The sequence below is a fragment of the Hypanus sabinus genome, chromosome X2, assembly GCF_030144855.1.
Source record: "Hypanus sabinus isolate sHypSab1 chromosome X2, sHypSab1.hap1, whole genome shotgun sequence".
In the NCBI taxonomy this organism is placed as follows: domain Eukaryota; kingdom Metazoa; phylum Chordata; class Chondrichthyes; order Myliobatiformes; family Dasyatidae; genus Hypanus; species Hypanus sabinus.
In genome coordinates, this window is record NC_082739.1 from 11,945,349 (window position 1) to 11,967,935 (window position 22,587).

A 22,587-nucleotide genomic window follows, 5' to 3' on the forward strand; every position below is an offset into this window, starting at 1 on the left:
CCCACAAAGCAGGAGAAGGCTATAAGAAGATAAGAAAGCGTTTTCAGGTAGCAGTTTCCTCAGTTTGTAATATAATTAAGAAATGGCATTTAACAGGAACAGTGGAGGTCAAGTTGAGGTCTGGAAAACCAAGAAAACCTTCCAAGAGAACTGCTCGTAGGATTGCTAGAAAGGCAAATCAAAACCCCCGTTTGACTGCAAAAGACCTTCAGGAAGATTTGGCAGACTCTGGAGTGGTGGTGCACTGTTCTACTGTGCAGTGACACCTGCACAAATATGACCTTCATGGAAGAGTCATCAGAAGAAAGCCCTTCTGACACCACAAAATTCAGCGTCAGAAGTTTGCAAAGGAACATCTAAACAAGCCTGATGCATTTTGGAAACAAGTCCTGTAGACTGATGAAGTTAAAATAGAATTTTTTGGTCACAATGAGCAAAGGTATGTTTGGAGAAAAAAGGGTGCAGAATTTCATGAGAAGAATGCCTGTCCAACTGTTAAGCACGGGGGTGGATCGATCATGCTTTGAGCTTGTGTTGCAGCCAGTGGCACAGGGAACATTTCACTGGTAGAGGGAAGAATGAATCAATTAAATACCAGCAAATTCTGGAAGCAAACATCATACCGTCTGTAAAAAAGCTGAAGATGAAAAGAGGATGGCTTCTACAACAGGATAATGATCCTAAACACACCTCAAAACCCACAATGGACTACCTCAAGAGGCACAAGCTGAAGGTTTTGCCATGGCCCTCACAGTCCCCCAACCCAACCATCATCAAAAATCTGTGGATTCAAAAAAGCAGTGCATTCAAGACAGCCCAAGAATCTCTCAGAACTAGAAGCCTTTTGCAAGGAAGAATGGGTGAAAATCCCCCAAACAAGAATTGAAAGTCTCTGAGCTGGCTACAGAAAGTGTTTACAAGCTGTGATACTTGCCAAAGGGGATGTTACTAAGTACTGACCATGCAGGGTGCCAAACCTTTGCTTCAGGCCCTTTTCCTTTTTTGTTATTTTGAAACTGTAAAAGATGGAAATGAAAAAGTAATCTTGCTTAAAATATTAAAGAAACGTGTCATCTTTAACTTTATGCCTTTTGGAAATCAGGTCATCTTTTACTCGCTTAGCTACAGAGGGGTGCCCAAACTTTTGCATGCCACTGTATATAAAGTTGAATCTCTATACTGTACTTGGTCTCAGCTTTTCAATGCTTTTGAGGTCTTCATTGGTGTCTCAATCATAATCATTGATAGATGCCACTGGGAAGTCAATACAGTAGCCAACCAAAGTGGCATCTGTAGACATGTGCCCTCACTGGGCTCGGCTAAAATGAACTCCTTGAAGGATGAGACTCAGCCTCTGCCTTTTTGTCTGTGAATCCATAACACACAGCGACATAAAGGTAAACGATGACTTGTGGACATATCCGAACAGATCTATCAGTTCACAGATGTTCATGCTAAGATAGGTACAGAGGGGAAAAAAATCAACATATAAAGATATAGATATATTTAGAAACAGGATTACAAGCCAATAAGCTACATCACTGTCCCATACTGTGCTAGGTCACACACCTTGGTCTCCTGTGGCAAGAACAGGAAGGCAGATTACTATCTGAATGGTGTCAAGTTAGGAAAAGGGGAAGTACAAGGAGATCTAGGTGTTCTTGTACATCAGTCACTGAAAGTAAGCAGGCAGTGAAGAAAGCTAATGGCATGTTGGCCTTCATAACAAGGGGAGTTGGGTATAGGAGCAAAGAGGTCCTTCTGCAGTTGTACAGGGCTCTGGTGAGACCACACCTGGAGTATTGTGCTCAGCTTTGGTCTCCAAATTTGAGGAAGGACATTCTTGCTATTGAGGGAGTGCAGCATAGGTTCACGAGGTTAATTCCCGGAATGGTCGGACTGTCATATGTTGAAAGATTGGAGCGACTGTGCTTGTATACACTGGAATTTAGAAGGATGAGAGGGGATCTGATTGAAACATATAAGATTGTTAAGGGATTGGACGCACTGGAGGCAGGAAACATGTTCCCGCTGATGGGGGAGACCAGAACCAGAGGCCACAGTTTAAGAATAAGGGGTAGGCCATTTAGAACAGAATTGAGGAAAAACTTTTTCACCCAGAGAGTTGTGGATCTGTGGAATGCTCTGCCTCAGAAGGCAGTGGAGGCCAATTCTCTGGATGCTTTCAAGAAAGAGCTCTTAAAGATAGCGGAGTCAATAGATACGGGGAGAAGGCAGGAACGGGGTACTGATTGCGGATGATCAGCCATAATCACAGTGAATGGCAGTGCTGGCTTGAAGGGCCGAATGGCCTACTCCTGCACCTACTGTCTATTGTCCTCAAGTAAATGAAGCTGGAGAGACCAAGAGGTCCAGTACCTGGATTAACCGACAACGGGAGTAGGGACTATAGTTAGAGATAAAGATAACTTTGAGAACACAAAGATTAGCTTTACTTGTCAAACATACATCAAAACATGCAGTGAAATGCATCATTTTGTGTCAACGACCATCAGTCTGAGGATTGTGCTGGGGGCTGCCCACAAGAGTCGCCAAGCTTCCATCACCAATGTAGATGCCCACAGCTTACTAACCCTAACTGTACGTGTTTGTAATGAGGCAGGAAACAGGAGCCTCCTGACGAAACTCATGAGGTCAAGGGGAGAACGTACAAACTCCTCACAGACAATGACACGAATTGAATCCCGATCAGTGATCACTGGTGCTGTGGTATGGTGCTAATTGTTGTACTACAATGCAACCCATTAATAACTTGACTAGTCATTGGTCTCAGCGTCACTGAACTACGAACACAGCTTTGATTTCAGTGTTTGATCCAGATCTAGTGACCCTCACTGGTTTTGTGTGTGTGTGTGTGTGTGCGTGTGTGCGTGTGTGCGTGTGATGAACACGAAGAATTGCTCTTGCTTTGATGTCTTTAATCAAATGGCTGGCTGTCATTCATTGCCCGGCCACAAGGGAGTGATCGACCATCATGTCTGAAATTCTAACAAAGTATCTACACAAGGAGAGGAGGAGATAAAAGGGAGAAATGGTAAGAGAGAGGCACAATTACAGACATCTCTAGACTATCCATTGGTAATTAGGAGACCAAAGTTCCAAAGAGTAACATTACAAAGAGGAACCAAAGTTCCAGAGAGTAATCAATAGCCCAGAGGTCATTTAACTCGAGGAATTTACTGCATCTCCTATTTCAGATTACCTGTTTTAGCAAGTTCTTCTATTTATTTTGCTCACGCTTGCTTAACAGTGGTCCTCAAGGAGTTATAAATCTCAATTTCTAGTTGTTCATTGAAGTTCAGAATAAAGTAATTTAAAAAATTATGTTTGCTCTCTGTTTACAGATAAGCCACTACCCCAGGGAGCCCCTGGAAGTGTAATAGGAATTCTGGGTGGAATTATCGCTGCTGTTATCATCATCAGCGCCATAGTGACAATCTTCTTTATTTACCGACGCCAGCATAAGAATCGAGCAGACGCAGACAATGACCTGTGAGTACTGGCCAAGATCCAAGCAACTTCTGACCAAGTACTGACCACCTACTGACTGCATGCTTGATATTAACTGAGTACTAACTGAGCACTGACCAAATACAGCCAAGGATTGAGTACTGATTAAGAACTGACCAAGTACTCACTGAATCACGACAAAATGCTTAACTGCTGATGTAGGATTGAACACCGACTAGTTTCTGCTTATATTGTAATTTCACAAAAATTGGAGATTCAGCAATGGAAGTCCACTAAGCAATATTTTAGCCTGAAATGTCACTGTAAAATGTCTCACCACCTGTCCCATACACAATGACTCTCTGACTCTGAAATACACTACACTGGCACTCTTGGTGAGACACCCCACCTCACAGCGCCTGAGGGGCATCTGTGTAGAGTTTTCATGTTCTCCTCATGACCACCTCGGTTTCCTCCCACATCCCAAAGACGTGCAGGATGATAGGTTAACTGGCCACCGTGAATTGTCTCTATGTGCCAGTGAAAATCCAGGATGAGTTGATAAGGAAGTGGGAGAATAAACAAAATGGGAATAGCGTAGGATAAATGTGTAAAATAAGTTTAAATGGGTGACCAACAGTGTGCATGGACTTAGAGGGCCCATATACTTGTTTCCCTGATGTGTCTCCCTAGGACACCAACACCAGCTGCCTCAACACATAGACAGAAAGAGAGGGAGAGAGTGACAGAGGTGGAGTGGGAGTGAGAGGGACTGGCAGTGTCGAGTAGTGCCAGTGGTATCAAGGGGTCCCTCACTCAGAAGAACCTACTTTGGTCTTGATATCAACATGAAAAATGTTATGATTCTGAAAGGCTCAGTGTATACAAAGTTAATGAGCTCTCACTTTTTTATCTTTTAATATCTGTTATTTATCCTATCTATCTCCCTGTCAAGTTTTCTGTCTTTAAATATCCATCTCTTTCAATTGTAATCTTTCTTTCCTTACCTCCATTTCCTTATATCTTTTAATCCATCAGTTCATATATCCATCTTTCTCAATCTGCCTTTAAAATATCTCTGTCTCAATCTCTAGCACTCCCAACTTATGTCTCTTTCTCTGTTGCTTCAACTTACTCAGTAAAGGCAGTCTTCATTAGTTCATGCCAGAGGCTCTTTATGATGAAGTTAGCACATTAAATTAGAACTGTTAAAATCTTATTAAAATATCCCTGAGTCCCTTTGCCTATCTTCTTACTTAGCTGAATTTTCACAGGTGAAAGTTTTTTTATTAACTGCTTTGTAAGTTTGATATTTCATCGAGTTACACATCAATGTGATTCATTAAGTGAATGCGGTCCTGTATGTTGTTGCGTGATCAAAGTCACCGGAGAGAAGTACTTATAGATATGAAGCTGCCTCTTTATTCAATAAAATTATATGGAGAACCTTTCAGAGGAAGAAGGCCTGCTTGACCGAACACAACACAATATTTTATATGCTAAAGATCAAAGGACAATTCAGGACAATTTCATATTTATGATGCAATCACAATGCTTCCTTTGAACTACACACAACCTTTAGAACTCCCTCTTTGCACCCTCACTATAGTCACCCAAATGACTACAAATAATAAATTGAAATCTGCATTCTCTAGTCTTCCAAGTAACTGTGGTTCATGGTTCTTAGGAACCTATTGTTCAGAGCTGCATTTTATATTTAACCTACAGTCTATATTCAGATCTGAAGATTGGTGGCTGAAGTAAATTGCTGTATGTGCTAACCCCAAAAAACACTCTAACACTGTATGCGTTTGTTGAGCCAGACACACCTGCTTTGTATTTACACTACCTTCTGCAAAAATATTAAACTCCATCAGCAGGAATGTAACATCCTTTAAAGTATAATAATATAGGGCCTCCAACACAGTGCAGCACATCATGGTAAGATGCAACCACAAATTGCAGCTTTGATGGAGTAACTCCCACCACCAGGTTCAGGAACAGTTATTACCCCTCAACCATTGGATTCTTGAACCAAAGGGGATAACTTCACTCGCCCCATCATTGAAATGTTCCCACAACCTATGGAATCACTCTCAAGGACTCTTCATCTCATGTTCTTGATATTTATTGCTTATTTTTTTTTCTTTTTATATTTTGCTCAGTTTGTTGTTTTCTGCATGCTGGTTGAACGCCCAGGTTGGGAGGTCTTTCATTGATTCTGTTATGGTTATTATTCTTTAGATTTATTGATTATGCCCACAAGAAAATGAGTCTCAGGGTTGTATATGGTGACACACACATACTTTGATAATAAATTTACTTTGAACTTTTAAAAATGATCTCAAGATGCAGCTTGGGAGGGATCTACTGTAAGAATTTAACCTTGCTGTAGAGTCAGTTCCTCTCATCCTCAAGGAACTTTCTCTGTACTTTTCCAAAATTTGGATTTTTTTATTCCTCTGTCTTGGTAATGGAATGGTTGATTTATCCAGATTCATTGGACCAGTCTTGATATATAGTATGGTACATGTGCTTTGCCTGATTTAGATGTGATACCACAAAGCAATTGGCATCAGCAGGAATTATGGCATTAACGATGATGAGGTGTATGTGATCTTATTAGAATTGCTTGAGTCTGTGATCCAGTTACTTATACCTACCGACAAGATGAAAGAAAGTCCATCACCCCAACTCAGATGCCAGAAACACAAGCCTCCAGACAGCTTGGATTTATTTAAAGGCTGCTTTAAACTGAAACTATGCCTTAAGAGCTGACATATTACAACCATCAGAAATTTCAGCAGTCTGGGGCTCTTTTTTTCTAGAAAGAAAAAGGTTAAGGATTATCTTAATGGACATCTTATGACCTAAGCTTCTAAATGTCTGAAGAAAGTTATGAACTGCAACATGGTATATGCAGAAAAAATATGGGGAAAACAGGCGCATCTGTACAGTATTAAGATAACACTTAAAGTTGACATTTCAATGAAAGGGTGGCACTTTCTTTCTCCCTCATGCTACCTGACTCAGCAACTATGTTGAGCATTTTTTGATTTTATTTCACATGTGCAGTGTCTGCAGTTTTCCACTTTTATTAAGTTATTCATCTTGAAATCCAATAAGGAATTCAAATAGAACTTATTGGAGCGTGGCTACAATATGGAACTTCCCTTAACAAGGAGTAGTTTAGGCTAGTGGCATCGGTATATTTGAAGGAAAAGTGGGTAAGTGAATAAGAGAGAACATGATAGAAGAATATGCAGAGATTGTGGGAAGTAGCTTGTGAAGACCATAAAATATACCATGAAGCAGTTTGGCTGAATCATCTGTTTCTGAGCTGTGGATGATGAAACTCCATGGTAACAATGTCATGCATAATGAATCAGTACCACCACCATAAGACATAGGAGCAGAATTAGGCCAGTGGGCCATTCGAGTCTGCTCCATTCCATCATGGCTGATTTATTATCCCTCACAACCCATGATCCTGCCTTCTCACCATGGCCTTGGATATTCTTACTAATCAAGGACCTATAAACCTTTGCTTTAAATATAACCAATAACTTGGCCTCCACAGCCAACTGTGGCAATGAATTACCCTTTGGCTAAAGAAATTCTTCATCTTCGTTCTAGAGGGATGTCTTTCTATTCTGAAGCTGTGCCCTCTGGTCCTAGATTCTCCCAATATTGGAAACATCCTCTCCAAGTCTACTCTATCTGGGCCATTCAATATACTTTTAAAGATTTAGACCATAAGGCTTGGGAGCAAAATTAGGCCATTCAGCCCATTAGGTCTGTTCCGCCATTCCATCATGGCTGATCCCAGATCCCACTCAACCCCATTCACCTGCCTTCTTGCCATATCCTTTGACCAATAGGAAACCATCAACTTCCTCCTTAAATATACCCACAGACTTGGCCTTCACCACAGTCTGTGGCAGAGCATTCCACGAATTCACTACACTCGGGTTTTAAAAAAATTCCTCCTTACCTCTAGGGAGGCCATTTGGGTGGAATTGAAGAATGGGAAAGGTGCAGTAACACTGATAGGAGTGTATTATAGGCCACCTAATGGGGCGCGTGAGTTGGAAGAGCAAATGTGTAAGGAGATAGCAGATATTTGTAGTAAACACAAGGTGGTGATTGTGGGAGATTTTAATTTTCCACACGTAGACTGGGAAGCTCATTCTGTAAAAGGGCTGGATGGTTTAGAGTTTGTGAAATGTGTGCAGGATAGTTTTTTGCAACAATACATAGAAGTACCGACTAGAGATGGGGCAGTGTTGGATCTCCTGTTAGAGAATGCGATAGGTCAGCTGACAGATGTATGTGTTGGGGAGCACTTCAGGTCCAGTGATCACAATAGCATTAGCTTCAATATAATTATGGAGAAGGACAGGACTGGACCTAGAGTTGAGATTTTTGATTGGAAAAAGGCTAACTTTGAGGGGATGAGAAGGGATTTAGAGAGAGTGGATTGGGTCAAGTTGTTTTATGGGAAGGATGTAATAGAGAAATGGAGGTCATTTAAGGGTGAAATTATGAGGGTACAGAATCTTTATGTTCCTGTTAGGGTGAAAGGAAAGGTTAAAGGTTTGAGAGCACCATGGTTTTCAAGGGATATTAGAAATTTGGTTCAGAAAAAGAGGGATGTCTACAATAGATATAGGCAGCATGGAGTAAAGGAATTGCTCGAGGAATATAAAGAATGTAAAAGGAATCTTAAGAAAGAGATTAGAAAAGCTAAAAGAAGATACGAGGTTGGTTTGGCAAATAAGGTGAAAGTAAATCCGAAAGGTTTCTACAGTTATATTAAAAGCAAGAGGATAGTGAGGGATAAAATTGGCCCCTTAGAGAATCAGAGTGGTCAGCTATGTGTGGAACCGAAGGAGATGGGAGAGATTTTAAATGATTTCTTCTCTTCGGTATTCACTAAGGAGAAGGATATTAAATTGTCTAAGGTGTGGGAAACAAGTAAGGAAGTTATGGAACCTATGACAATTAAAGAGGTGGAGGTACTGGCGCTTTTAAGAAATTTAAAAGTGGATAAATCTCCGGGTCCTGACAGGATCTTCCCCAGGACCTTGAGGGAAGTTTGTGTAGAAATAGCAGGAGCTCTGACGGAGATCTTTAATATGTCATTAGAAACGGGGATTGTGCCGGAGGATTGGCGTATTGCTCATGTGGTTCCATTGTTTCTAGAAGGGTTCTAGAAGGAAGCCTAGCAATTATAGACCTATCAGTTCGACATCAGTGGTGGGTAAATTAATGGAAAGTATTCTTAGAGATAGTATTTATAATTATCTGGATAGACGGGATCTGATTAGAAGTAGCCAGCATGGATTTGTGCGTGGAAGGTCATGTTTGACAAACCTTATTGAATTTTTTGAAGAAGTTACGAGGAATGTTGACGAGGGTAAGGCAGTGGATGTAGTCTAAATGGACTTCAGCAAAGCCTTTGACAAAGTTCCACATGGAAGGTTAGTTAAGAAGGTTCAGTCGTTAGGTATTAATGCTGGAGTAATAAAATGGATTCAACAGTGGCTAGATGGGAGATGCCAGAGAGTAGTGGTGGATAATTATTTATCGGGATGGAGGCCGGTGACTAGCGGGGTGCCTCAGGGATCTGTTTTGGGCCCAATGTTATTTGTAATATACATAAATGATCTGGATGATGGGGTGGTAAATTGGATTAGTAAGTATGCCGATGATACTAAGGTAGGAGGTGTTGTGGATAATGAGGTGGATTTTCAAAGCTTGCAGGGAGATTTATGCCGGTTAGAAAAATGGGCTGAATGTTGGCAGATGGAGTTTAATGCTGAGAAGTGTGAGGTTCTACATTTTGGCAGGAATAATCCAAATAGAACATACAGAGTAAATGGTAGGGCATTGAGGAATGCAGAGGAACAGAGAGATCTAGGAATAACTGTGCATAGTTCCCTGAAAGTGGAGTCTCATGTAGATTGGGTGGTGAAGAGGGCTTTTGGAACGCTGGCCTTTATAAATCAAAGCATTGAGTACAGAAGTTGGGATGTAATGCTAAAGTTGTACAAGGCATTGATAAGGCCAAATTTGGAATATTGTGTGCAGTTCTGGTCACCGAATTATAGGAAAGATATCAATAAATTAGAGAGAGTGCAGAGACGACTTACTAGGATGTTACCTGGGTTTCAGCAATTAAGTTACAGAGAAAGGTTGAACAAGTTAGGTCTCTATTCATTGGAGCGTAGAAGGTTGAGGGGGGATTTGATCGAGGTATTTAAAATTTTGAGAGGGATAGATAGAGTTGACGTGAACAGGCTGTTTCCATTGAGAGTAGGGGAGATTCAAACTAGAGGACATGATTTGAGAGTTAGGGGGCAGAAGTTTAAGGGAAACACGAGGGGGTATTTCTTTACTCAAAGAGTGATAGCTGTGTGGAATGAGCTTCCTGTAGAAGTAGTAGAGGCCAGTTCAGTTGTGTCATTTAAGTAAAATTGGATAGGTATATGGACAGGAAAGGAGTGGAGGGTTATGGGCTGAGTGCGGGTAGGTGGGACTAGGTGAGATTAAGGGTTCGGCACAGACTAGGAGGGCCAAGATGGCCTGTTTCCGTGCTGTGATTGTTATATGGTTATATACCTCTGTTCTAAAAGGTTGCCCCTCAATTTTGAGGCTGTGCCCTCTAGTTTTCGATACCCCCCCCCCCCCACCACAGGAAACATCCTCTCCACATCCACCTTATCTAGTCCTTTCAGCTTCCGGTAGGTTTCAATGAGATCCCCCCACATTTTTCTAAATTCCAGTGAGTACAGACCTAAAGCTGCAAAACGTTCTTCATATGTTAACCCCTTCATTCCTGGAATCATCCTCGTGAACCTCCTCTGGACTGTCTCCAATGACAACACATCCTTTCTGAGATATGGGGCCCAAAACTGTTGATAATACTCCAGGTGCAGGCTGACTCGTGTCTAAAAAAGGCTCAGTGTTATCTTTTTATATTCTATTTCCCTTGAAATAAATGCCAACATTGCATTCTCCTTCTTTACCACAGACTCAACCTGTAAACTAACCTTCTAGGAGTCTTGCACAAGGACTCCTAAGTCTCTCAGCACCTCTGATGTTTGAATCTTCTCCCATTTAGATAATAGTCCACACTATTGTTCCTTCTACCAAAATGCATTATCATACATTTCCCAACACTGTATTCCATCTGCCACTTTTTTGCCCATTCTTCCAATTTGTCTAAGTCCTGCTGAAATTGCATTGCTTCCTCAGCACTACCTACTCCTCCACCTATCTCGTATCATCCACAAACTTTGCCACAAAGCCATCAATACCACTTTCTAAATCATTGACAAACAATGTGAAAAGTAGTGGTCCCAATACTGACCCCTGAGGAACACTACTAGTCACTGGCAGCCAATCAGAAAAGGCCCCCTTTACTCCCACTCGCTGTCTCCTGCCTGTCAGCCATTCCTCTATCCATGCCGGGATCTTTCCTGTAACGCCATAGGATGTTAATCTTGTTAGGCAGCCTCATCTGTGGCCCCTTATCTAACACCTTCTGAAAATCCAAGTAAATGACATCCATTGCCTCTCCTTTGTCCACCCTGATTGTTACTTCTTCAAAGAACTGTAACAGATTTGTCAGGTAAGATTTCCCTTTACAGAAACCATGCTGACTTTGACTTATTTTATCATTAGTCTCCAAGTACCTTGAAACCTCATCCTTAATAATAGACTCCACCACTTTCCCAACCACCGAGGTTTGGCTAACTGACCTATAATTTCCTCTCTTTTGCCTTCCTCCCTTCTTAAAGAGTGAAGTGACATTTGCAATCTTACAGTCCTCCGGGACCATGCCACAATCAAGTGATTCTTGAAAAGATCATGACCAGTACATCTGCTATCTCTTCAGCAACCTCTCTCAGGACTCTGGGATGTAGTTCATCTGCTCCAGGTGACTTATCCACCTTAAGACCTTTGAGTTTGCCAAGCAATTCTTCCTTTGTAATAGCAAAGACACTCAATCCTGCTCCCTGACACTCACAGACCTCTGGCATACAGCTTGTATCTTCCACAGTGAAGACAGATGCAAAGTACCCATTAAGTTCAGCTTTCATTTCTTTGTCCCCCATTACTACCTCACCAGCATCATTTTCCAGTATTTCCAATATTTCCAATCATTTCCAATATTAACTCTCGCTTCCCTTTTACTCTTTATATAACTAAAAAACTTTTGGTATCCTGCTTTACACGATTGGCTAGTCTGCCCTCATATTTCAGCATTTTCTTTTTTATAACTTTTGAGTTGCCTTTTGTTGGATTTTAAAAGCTTCCCAATCATCCAACTTCCCACTTACTTTTGCTACCTTATATGCCCTTTCCTTGGTTTTTATGCAGTTCTTAACTTCCCTTGTCGGTCACGGTTGCTACCCCTGCCATTTGAGAACTTCTTCCTCTGTGGGATATAGCTATTTTGCGCCTTGTGAACTATTCCCAGAAACTTCAGCCATCTCTGCTCTGCCGTCATCCCCACCGGTATATTTAAAGATAAAGATTAGCTTTATTTGTCATGTGTACATCAAAACATACAGATGTGAACAACCAATCCAGTCTGAGGATGTGCTGGTCACGACCCACAAATGTCACCATGCTTCTGACGCCATCGTAGCATGCCCTCAACTTAGTAACCTTTACTCATTTGGAATGTGGGAGAAAATCGGAGCACACAGAGGAAACACACGCGATCGCGAGGAGAACACACGAACAACGGCAGGAATAAAACCCTGAACGCTGGTGCTGTAAATCGTTACGATAACTGCTATGCTACTGTGCCACTCGGCACGTTGGTAGGATTCAATGAAACCCCCCCCCCCCCCATTATTCTTCTAAAATCCAGTGAGTACGGGCCCAGAGCCATCAAAGTGCGGCACTCCAAAAATGTTAACCCTTTTGTTCCCGTGATTACTCCCGTAAACTTCAGGACTCTCTCCAGTGCCAGCACGTCATTTCTTAGATATGGGGCCCAAAGGCATTAAGGAGAGTAGTACATCCAGCTTTATCACCATCCCCTTCTCTCTACCTCCCCACCAATCCCTGCTCGCCTCCTTTCTACCAGGGAGTCCCAAATGGCACGGGACTGTCAGGAGATTTTCCTGATATATATAGTATTCCCTCCCTGAACTTCTATCCTGAGCTAGACCACAATAAAAAAAGGCCAGTAGTGTATAAAAATTGCTAAACTTGTAAACTGATTTATTATTGTCACGTGGGAAAAAAATTTGTTTTGCATGCAATTCATTGAATCATTGAATCGAATCACATCAGTACATCGAGATAGTACAAGGGAAAAGCAATAACAGTGCAGAAGATCGTGTTAAAGTTGCAGAGGAAGTGCAGTGTAGAGCAATACATAAGGTGCAAGGCCTTGGCAAGGTAGGTAGACTGAGAGATGAAGAGTCCATCTTATCACTCAACAGGATGTACGTGTAAAATCAAATCAAAAATCAAAATCAAATCAAGTTTAATTATCATTGAAACCATACATAGATACAGCTGAACAAAACAGCATTCCTCTGGGCCCAAGGTGCAAAACACTCAAAATAGCAAGCAAACATTCAAAAATAGCAAGTTACATAATTCAAAATACTGGGCAAAGAAGCATATTCACTCAAAAAAAATAGTCCAAGGCCCTGAGCGACAATGTCCAGCAATCGACGGTACAGTGTCCCGGCAGTGTACAGACGCAAGCAACCTGTCATTCTATCACTCGAACACAGGAGAGCAGCACTGTCGGGAGAGGCCAGCCCCCAGCTGAGCTCAGCCACACTGTAGCGCTTCCGCATCTCTCTCCTGGTCCGCAGCAGCAAACAAGTCTGAGGCTTGAGGCCTAGTTCTCACCACAACTGAGGTTACACAGCTCCCATGTCAACTATCCCTCCATCAGTTGCCTGTGGCAGCTTACATTATCTCTCTTCAACAGAGTCTTGCGATCACAAGTGAAATGTCTGAGACAATCTCCCACAGTTATACTGAACCAACTTCAATGACCAAGTAGCGGGCAGCGACACGGTCTACAGCCAGGTCACCTCCTCCGTACCCAAACCAGCTCCTCTGATACACTGACAGCTTCTCTGATATTCCCCCGATATCCCTACCAGCCCCTTAGACACTTTGGCCGAGCCCTTTGACACCTCGACCGGCTCTACCATTGATGCCTGTCCAACTATTCTGATCAACAAACTGCTCCCTGATGGAATAGCCCTGCAGTACCCGATTTTCTTGGAGTAGAATTGTCTTTGGATCGTAAAAAAACACATTTCACAAAGAAAACACCTTTGGTTGGCTCCTGAGAGGCCGCTGCATTGTAGACAGCACCATCTTACTGGAGAAAGTAAGATATAAGAGGATGCAGGTGTAATAAATGTGTTTCTAAGATGAAAGGGTTAACAGTGTGGTGCTGAATCAAAAGGATTGATGAGGGATGGTGGACCATAGGATGGGGTAAGATCATTGCTTGTAGAATTCTGTAATTAATTACTTACATACACTAATCTCTTCAGTGACAATTGTCTTTACGAGCTATTTTTAATTATAGAAACATAAAGATTAGTCAGGCAGGGTGCTGTGGAGAAATGTTGCACAGCATCCAGTGTGAGTAGACAGCCTGAAACCAAACACTTCATCTTTCCTGTGTATAACTTGGGTGACTGTCAGCAAATTCCAAAACCAGTCTCTCTGTTCACTTATTTGTTTATTACTAGTGTTGACCCAGAGAGGCTGTAACGAAAATATTATTAAATTCATTCCTTGTTCTTTTCTGATTTAGCAGCAAAAGCTATTGACAAACAAAGGTGACACTGTACATGTAGTCAAGGTTACAATAAGTTATTAGAGTAAATTTATTTAAAAATTAAATGGTTAATGAAGTAGTAAAAAAGACAAAATAATACTTATTAACCAATTACTAAGATGAGCTACACAATATACCACCAGAGGGAACTATCTGATCACTCCCTCTCCCTCTCCCCCCCTTCTCTCTTCCCCTGCCCTCTCTCTCCCTCTCTTAATATCTTTGTCTCTAACTCTTGCTCGCAGCACTTAATTGCGACCCAGGCCAAGTAAAGAATCCCATTTGCACCAAGAAAGTGTCCCTTTTTTGTGCCTTTCAAAAATCTGACACAAATTTCACCCCATTCACTCCCCTCATGGTACCAGCCTGTACCTTCTTATCTCCCGTGACCTTGGGCACATAACTTCAAAGCAGAGAGAGCGAGTCTGCAAGGAACAAAGGATTCTAATCCTGACAATGTGCACATCTTCAGTCCATTAGCACATTCCAAACTGACACCATTTTGTTTTACAAGCTTCCATTTTGTGTTATATATTTATGCATATACCAAGAATGAATCAACTTTAACTCTTTCCTTACAGAAGCGAAATTTCAGGCACAGAGAAATGCATATGAGGAAAGGCAGAACACGAGCACACACATATGCAGATGCCACGAAGTACAGGCACACACAAGCATATTTGCAGCTAAACACAAGCATAGGTGGACAAAAGACTGGGTAAATGCAGACGGTTAAACAGAGACAGATACAAACCATGGCAGAAACACTGGTACAAATTAACACAGGCAAATAGACTAATATACAAATTAACACAGGCACTGGAAACAGTGAAACTGATGAACAGATTATCAATTCTGGCTAATTGCTTCCTCATTAGGCTACTCTCAATCATCATCAAAGGAATGGGAAGTGTCGGAAACAATGCTGTAATCGGTTTACAATGCCCACTTTGGGTTTCAGCCGGATCACTTGGCTCGAGACCTCATCAGGCATTGATCAAAACACGTACTTGTGAGCTAAATTTCAGAGTTAAGGTAAGAGTGAGTGCCCGTGACATCTAGACAGAATTTCACCAAGTATGATACCAAGGCTCCCTGGTAATACTGAAGTCATAGAACGTAGAATATAGAACACTACATTCCTTGGATCCATGATGTTGTGCCAACCTTTTAACCTACTCTAAGATCAATATAACCCTTCTTTTCTACATGGTCTTCCATTTTTCTATCATCCATGTGCCTAACTACGAGTTTCTTAAATGCCCCTGATGTATCTGTTTCTACCACCAAACCTGGCAGGGTGCTTCACACAATTACAAATCGCTGAGTAAAAAACATTCATCTGGGAGAAGGTCTCTGGCTGTCCATTTGATCTATGCCTCTTATCATCTTGTACAACTCTTATCAAGTCACCTCTCATTCTCTTTTGCTCCAAAGAGAAAAGCCCCAGCTCGCTCAATCTATCTTCATAAGACATGCTCTCTAATTGAGGCAGCATCCTGGTAAACCTCCTCTGCAGCTTCTACATCCTTCCCAAGTCAATAGGTATTTTATTTTATTTTATTTAGAGATACAGCACATGCTGATGGGAGGGACATACAAGCTTCTTACAGAGAGCGCCAGAAATGAACTCTGAACCCTGGCACCTCAAGCTGTAATAGTGTCGCGCTAACCACTACACCACCATGGCACCCCGTATCTGGGGAAAAGTACCGCCTTGAGTCATACCTCATACATAGGAAGTTAGTTGTGCAACTGGAGGTGCGAGACATAATTGCAGGAGTTCCTCAGGACAGCTTCCTCCAAGACCTTCTGATGGATACCATCAGAAGTGGGGATGTTCACTCATAATTGCACAGTGTTCAATTCCATTCATAAGCTCTTAGCAAATGAAGCAGCTGATGGGCTGAATGTTTACTTCACCAATAGTGGCCATCCTCAAGAGATTCTGGCCACCTATCCTTAACACTTAGTGATATTACTGTTGCCAAGATACCTGGCATGAACACTCTGGAATGTTTCTAATGACCAGAGACTCCATTAAGCCAGCTGAATAAATGCTGCGTGGAGCTGTAAGAGTGGATCAGAGGTGGCAAATGACTTGCATCCTGACACTCGAAAGCCTTTCAACCACCTTCAGGGCACAGCTTAGGGGCAAGACAGAATATTAGCTACTCACATGGATGAGTAAGGTTCCAACAACTCTCAAGCTCATCAGCCCAAGTGACAGGTATCTCATTCCCATCTCAAATGCTTATTCCCTCCAACAGTTGTGCACAGACTATGCAGTGTGTATCAATGACAAAATGTGCTAAAATACAGGCAAAGGGTAACTGAATAACACCCTCCCAAAGCCATAACTTTACCCAACAAGAATAGCTGTTGCATGAGAACACCGCCACCTACAGATCACCTTGCAAATCACCATCCTGAATTTGAAATATAATACTGGTATCTTCATAGTGAGAAGATAAAGTCTTGGAATTCCCTTTCTAAAACGCTGTGGAAATACCTTTATAGGACCACAGTGGTTCAGGAAGGTGGCTCACCACCACTTTCTGAAGGATAATTGGGAATAGACAATAAATGCTGGTTTTAACAGTGCTGTCCAGATCTCAAACAATGCATAAGAAAAGTGCCCATGTCAATAGTAACGGAGGTAAGTATAGATAAGTTCAGTGCCAATTAACATATACACAATCACAAATAAACTCATCTGCTGCCTTGATCTCTGAAATGGTGTGATTGAAAAATTGGTTCATAAGACCATAAGATAAAGGAGCAGAATTAGGCCTTTCTGGGGCTCTGCATCCAGTGGGGTATATTCAGGCAAGTGATGCTGTCTTTGATCTAACCAAAATAATTTCATAGCAAAAATAAACAAGCTGTCTGAGAAACTCACCTGTGGAGGGAAACAGACAGTCTCGATGTTTAGGGTCTCGACCCAAAACATCGATTGTCCATTTCCTTCCAGTGTCCAAAATCAGAATTAGAACCATTTTTGTTATCACTGACATATGTTGTGAAACGTGTTGCTTTGTGGCAGCAGTACCATGCAAGACATAAAAATAACTAAGTTACAAAAAGACAAATAAATGAATAGTGCAATAGAGGAATAGTGTTCATGGGTTATTGGACCATTCAGAAATCTGATGGCAGAGGAGAAGAAGCTGTTCTTAAAACATTGAGTGTGGATCTTCGTGCTCCTGCACTACCTCGCCGATGGCAGCTATGAGAAGAGGGCGTGTTCCAGATGGTGAGGTTCCTTGATCGTTGGATGCCACCTTCTTCAGGCACTGTCTTTTGAAGGTGTCCTCAGTGTTGGAGAGGATCGTGCTGTATCGGGTCTGTATCCTCTTTTGATCCTGCACATTGGAGTTTCCATACCAGACGGTGATGCAATCCACAGTCCTCCTGTAGAAGTTTGTTGGAGTCTTTGATGACTCCAGTTTCCAACAGCTGTCTTCTCGATATTCATAGGTTTGCCAAAGAGAAGTTGGGCTTTCTGATCACTGTCATACCCCACAGAATCTCAAGGTGTTCTGAAACCAAAACTAATGCCTGCCGTACAATGCAGGTACCCAATCATTGCTTCCCAGTAATAACCATTCAATTCTGTGTTGCTTTATTTAATTGAGTGCCTTTAGGAAAGTCTCTGTCCCAATGATTTCTAGCCTGCTCATCTTTCACTGACCTGAGTGGCTAGACAGCAAGAATTAATGCAGACCACTCTGATTTTTTACACTTTCCACAGACAGCTTAGAGGGGACTACTTGTAACTTTTTGCTGGTACAGTTTCAAATAAAAGCTGACTTATTAGAAGTTAAGACTCAATTTCATGCTCCTTGCTCTTGATAAATTGCTGATGTTGTTACTTGTATCTCTATTGGTGCAGGGAAGCTGGTAATCTGAAAGGAATCAGATTTACCATCACCTTGATATATCGCCCTTCCAACGTGGAGCTGGGATAGGACTTGGTCCTGGGGCTGTGAGCGAGACACTATCTGTTTGACAAGGAGAGTGACTACTAACTAAATTTCACAAAGTTTCACAGAGTCTTCAACTGAGAATCTGCCTCTTTCTGGTGATAAATTGGAAAATTTATGAAATTATTGAGTCAGGAAAGTGGCTGTTCTCTCTGGAAGCACAGTGTAGACTCCAAGACATCTAATAACATTTGAAATTGAGCAGAATGTTACTTCAGTGTTACAAAATGTTGGTTAGACCACACTTATTCTGTACATTCCTGGTCGACATACTTCAGGAGGGTGTTATATATGCAAGGAGCAAGACTGACAACAGAGTAGTAGGATTAAACATTTTTACTGAGTTATGTTAGCCACGGTACACACTGGGCGATCAACAGGGTCTGCCAAGGTAAAAACGCGTGCACTCAAAAGTCCATGCAAAAAGAGAGAGCCTTCCGCGCAAAGGAGGCCCAATTGAATCACTGCACGATCAATCAGCTGCACACACACCTGCCACATTCTTGCATTCGATCGATATGGTTCAGTAGGATGTGGTAGCAATAACGAGAGTGCAGAAGAAATTCACCAGGATGTCACCTGGAATGGAGGGTGTAGTTAGAAGGAGAGATTGGATAAGCTGGGTTTACTTTCATTGGAACAGAGGAGGCTGAGGGGTGGCCTTATAGACGTCTATAAAATTATGAGGGGCATAGATAGGATGGATTGTCTGAATCGTTGTCCCAGGACAAGGGGGGGGGGGGCTAGAAATTCAGTGCAAAGTTTTAAGGTAAGAGGGAAGAAACTTAATGGAGATCTGAGGAATAAGATTTTCATACAGAGTAGTGGTTATCCCAAACGAAATCGCAGAGAGCTGTTAGAAATAGATGAGATTACAACTTTGGGAAAAAAACATTTGGACAGTTACCTGGATAGCAAAAGCACAGATGGATATAGGCCTAATGTGGGCAAATTGGACAAGGATGGATAGGCACCATGGTCATTGTAAACAAAGAGGGCTGAAAGGGTCTGTTTCTCTGTTGGCTGATTCTATGATTCAATAGCGAGGCATCAACATCTATAGCAATGACAGGACACCGGTATCCACACTGATAATAAATTTACTTTGAATCAGAATTAGATTTATTGTAACTGACACGTCATAAACATGTCATGTCCTGACGAAGGGTCTCAGCCCGAAACATCGACAGCGCTTCTCCCTATAGATGCTGCCTGGCCTGCTGTGTTTCACCAGCATTTTGTGCGTGTTGTTTGAATTTCCAGCATCTGCAGATTTCCTCGTGTTTGTCATAAAAGTTGTTGTTTTGTGGCAGCCATACAGTGCAGTGCATAATAATTTACTATAAGTTAAAATAAGAATTATATATATGTATAAATAAATAGTGCAAAAAGAGAGGAAAATAATGATGTGGTGTTTATAGGTTCATTGACCATTCAGAAGTTTGATGGTAAAGGGAAGAAGCTGTCCCTGAATTACCTGAAGCCTCTAGAAGAGAATAAGTTCTCATATTCCCATTTTTTTCAATGTCATTGAAAGGGGTTGATCAGCACATTGAGTCAAGGCCAGTATCTGTAAACCCCATCAATCTCACTTCCCCACCTATCTTCCTGCAATCCATTCTATTTCACGCATGCACCAGCGGCCTCTGATTCTCCTGCTACCCGCCTACAGTAGAGGCAATTTACTTTAGCCAATTAACCTGTCCGTGTGTCTTCGAAATGGGGGAGAGGACTGGAGCACCCAGTGGAAATCCACACATCACTGGGAGGACATGCAAACTTCACAGAAATAGCACAATAGGTGAGTCATTGAAGCTGTGAGGCAGAAGCTCCTCAAGCTGCCCCACTGAACGGTCATCATGAGTTAATTGTCATAATTCCTGACTCTTCCTCCAAATGAATATCTACCCAGATGTCTGTGCTCTTTCTTTTCTAACCTCTTGCTCATCTTTCATTTTGATCACACCAACATTGGCTGATGTGCCTTCACTAGCCTCAAACCTATCCCTGGCATTCAGTCTAACCCCCTCTGTCTCTCTTGCCCTTTCTCACCTCACAATCTTCTTAAAGCCTGTCCTCCTGTCCAGGCTGCTGGCCAATGGACTTCATGTCTCCTTACACACCTCAGAGTTAAATTGTATTTAATAATACCATCCATGAAGTGCCTAGGAAAACTGGTTTGAAAATGCAAGTTAATGTTATTGTAGTATTGATAAACAGCACTGATGGATGTTTGTCCCTATGCAGTGTGAATCTGAAGAACCTACTTCTCAACAAGGATAAATCAATATTAAGAAAGGTTTTGAGAGCAGAAACAGGATTTTCTGTTTTTACTCTCATGAATCTTGCAGTTATACGGTTCAGTTCTGAAAAGTGAATATTTTACACTGAGACAGACACACAATTAGTAACTCTGCATTGATATTCGTTAATCCCCATGAACAACTGAGGCTGTGTATAATAGCACAAACTGAGCAGAGGTTGGTACCACCAGATGGAATGTCCTGCAGCAAAGATTGGGTAGATTGGGTTTATATTTTCTGTAGATAAGACGAAAGAGAAGTTATCTCACTGAAGCCAATTTAATTTTTGATGAGTGCAGCAGAACTGTATTCCTCTAGCTGAGCAGTTGAGAAATGGGACCTTATCGTTTCAGAATATGGGGTGACACACACAGGACTGAGTAATAGAGACATACCGCACAGAAACAGACTCTTTGACCCACTGAGTTCACATTAACCATCAGTCACCCATTTACACTAATCCTATTTGATTCTCCCCACATTCCCTTCAACTTGCCTCAGATGCTTCTCCTACCACTACACACAAGTCAAGTTTGCTGTCATTTAACTGCATACATGTACACCGTCAAACGAGACAACGTTTCCACAGACCAAGGTGTAAAGCACAGTAGTAACCACAACACACAATAACTTGGGAGAGTAAGAATAAAATCTACAAATCCATTACACATAAATAAACTAAAGTGCATATATTAAATTTTGTAGGGTACAGTATAAATTATCTGGTGACACTTCGAATGGGGTGAGGGAGGGACTTCAGAAGCCTAATGGCCTGAGGGAAGAAACTGTTTCCCGTCCCGACCGCTCTTGTCTTTTTGCATCGGAGTCTCCTATCTGATGGCAGAAAGTCAAAGAGGATGCTGGATGGGCGGGTGGGACTAAGGGCCCTGTGTGCACAGTACTCTGATAAATGTCCCCGATGGATGGTAGGGAGACTCCTATCGTCCTCTCAGCCGTTCTCACAGATCTTTGCAGGGGCTTCTGGTCCGATGCTCGGCTGCTCCCATACCAGATGGAGATGCAACTCGTCAGGACGCCCTCAAAGGTGCTCTGTAAAGCGCAGTTAAGGTTGAGTGGGGGCAGTTTTGCTCGCCTCAGTCTTCTTAGGAAGTGGAGGTGCTGGTGTGCCTTTTTGTTCAGGGAGGTGATAATAAGGGACCAGGCGAGGTTATCCGTGATGTGAACTCCCAGGAACTGGGTGCACTTAACTCTCTGTATGGAGAGGCCATGCCTGCACGGAGGGGCATGGTTCACCCACACCTTCCAAAAGTCCACAAAATCATTTCCTTGGTCTTCTCCACATTCAGACTTAGGTTGTTGCTCCACTTCCTTTCTGTACTCTGACTCAAAAATCTTCATTGTTGAAAGATGAATCACTCAGCTGAGTAACAGAGAGAAATTACAATGGCCACTTAAATACCAGCCCACAATCTCTGGTCTGTGTCACAGGGAGATGCCCAGACTGCACACCAACAGAACTGAAGACCAGGATTGATCCTGGGTCATGAGAACGTGAGGAAGCAGCTCTACCTGCTGTCCAGCAGTGCATTCAGGGGACTGTGAATCTTCCCTGAATCTGAGTACATTCATTGTTGGGATCAGTAGAGTTTTAGCCACAATGACAATCAGAAGGCAGGAGAATGGAGCAGGAAAGTGGAGCTGGGGTAGATCAGCAGTGATCTTATTGAATGGCAGGGCAGGATCAGGGAGATATTTGAGTCAATTGGTTCCTCCGTTGATTATGTTCTTCTGTCGCCATCTCAACCTGTCACAATCCCACGCACTTGGGGAACAGTGTTTTGTAATTTAAGTTGGATTTTGTGGCCAGATTCTCCAAGTTGACTGATCATGTCATCTGTACAATAGGAAAAGGAAGGTTGATAAATTATATGTGGAGGCATTAATTAAAGTCTAATAGTGGGAGAGGGAATTATTAATTGCTTGTCTATTCCTCAACATCAACCCTCCCTCATACCATACGCCTGCT

General features: G+C 42.1%; 1 protein-coding gene across 2 annotated transcripts in view; it reads left to right on the forward strand.

Annotated features, from left to right (window-relative positions):
* The window catches only part of nectin1b (nectin cell adhesion molecule 1b), a 780,494-nt gene that overhangs the window by 702,301 nt on the left and 55,606 nt on the right, over positions 1-22,587 (forward strand). For both annotated transcript variants that reach the window (XM_059956948.1, XM_059956950.1), the window contains exon 6: positions 3,366-3,513. In XM_059956948.1, coding sequence (XP_059812931.1) covers positions 3,366-3,513 — 148 coding nt within the window. The remainder of the gene's footprint in view (positions 1-3,365; positions 3,514-22,587) is intronic.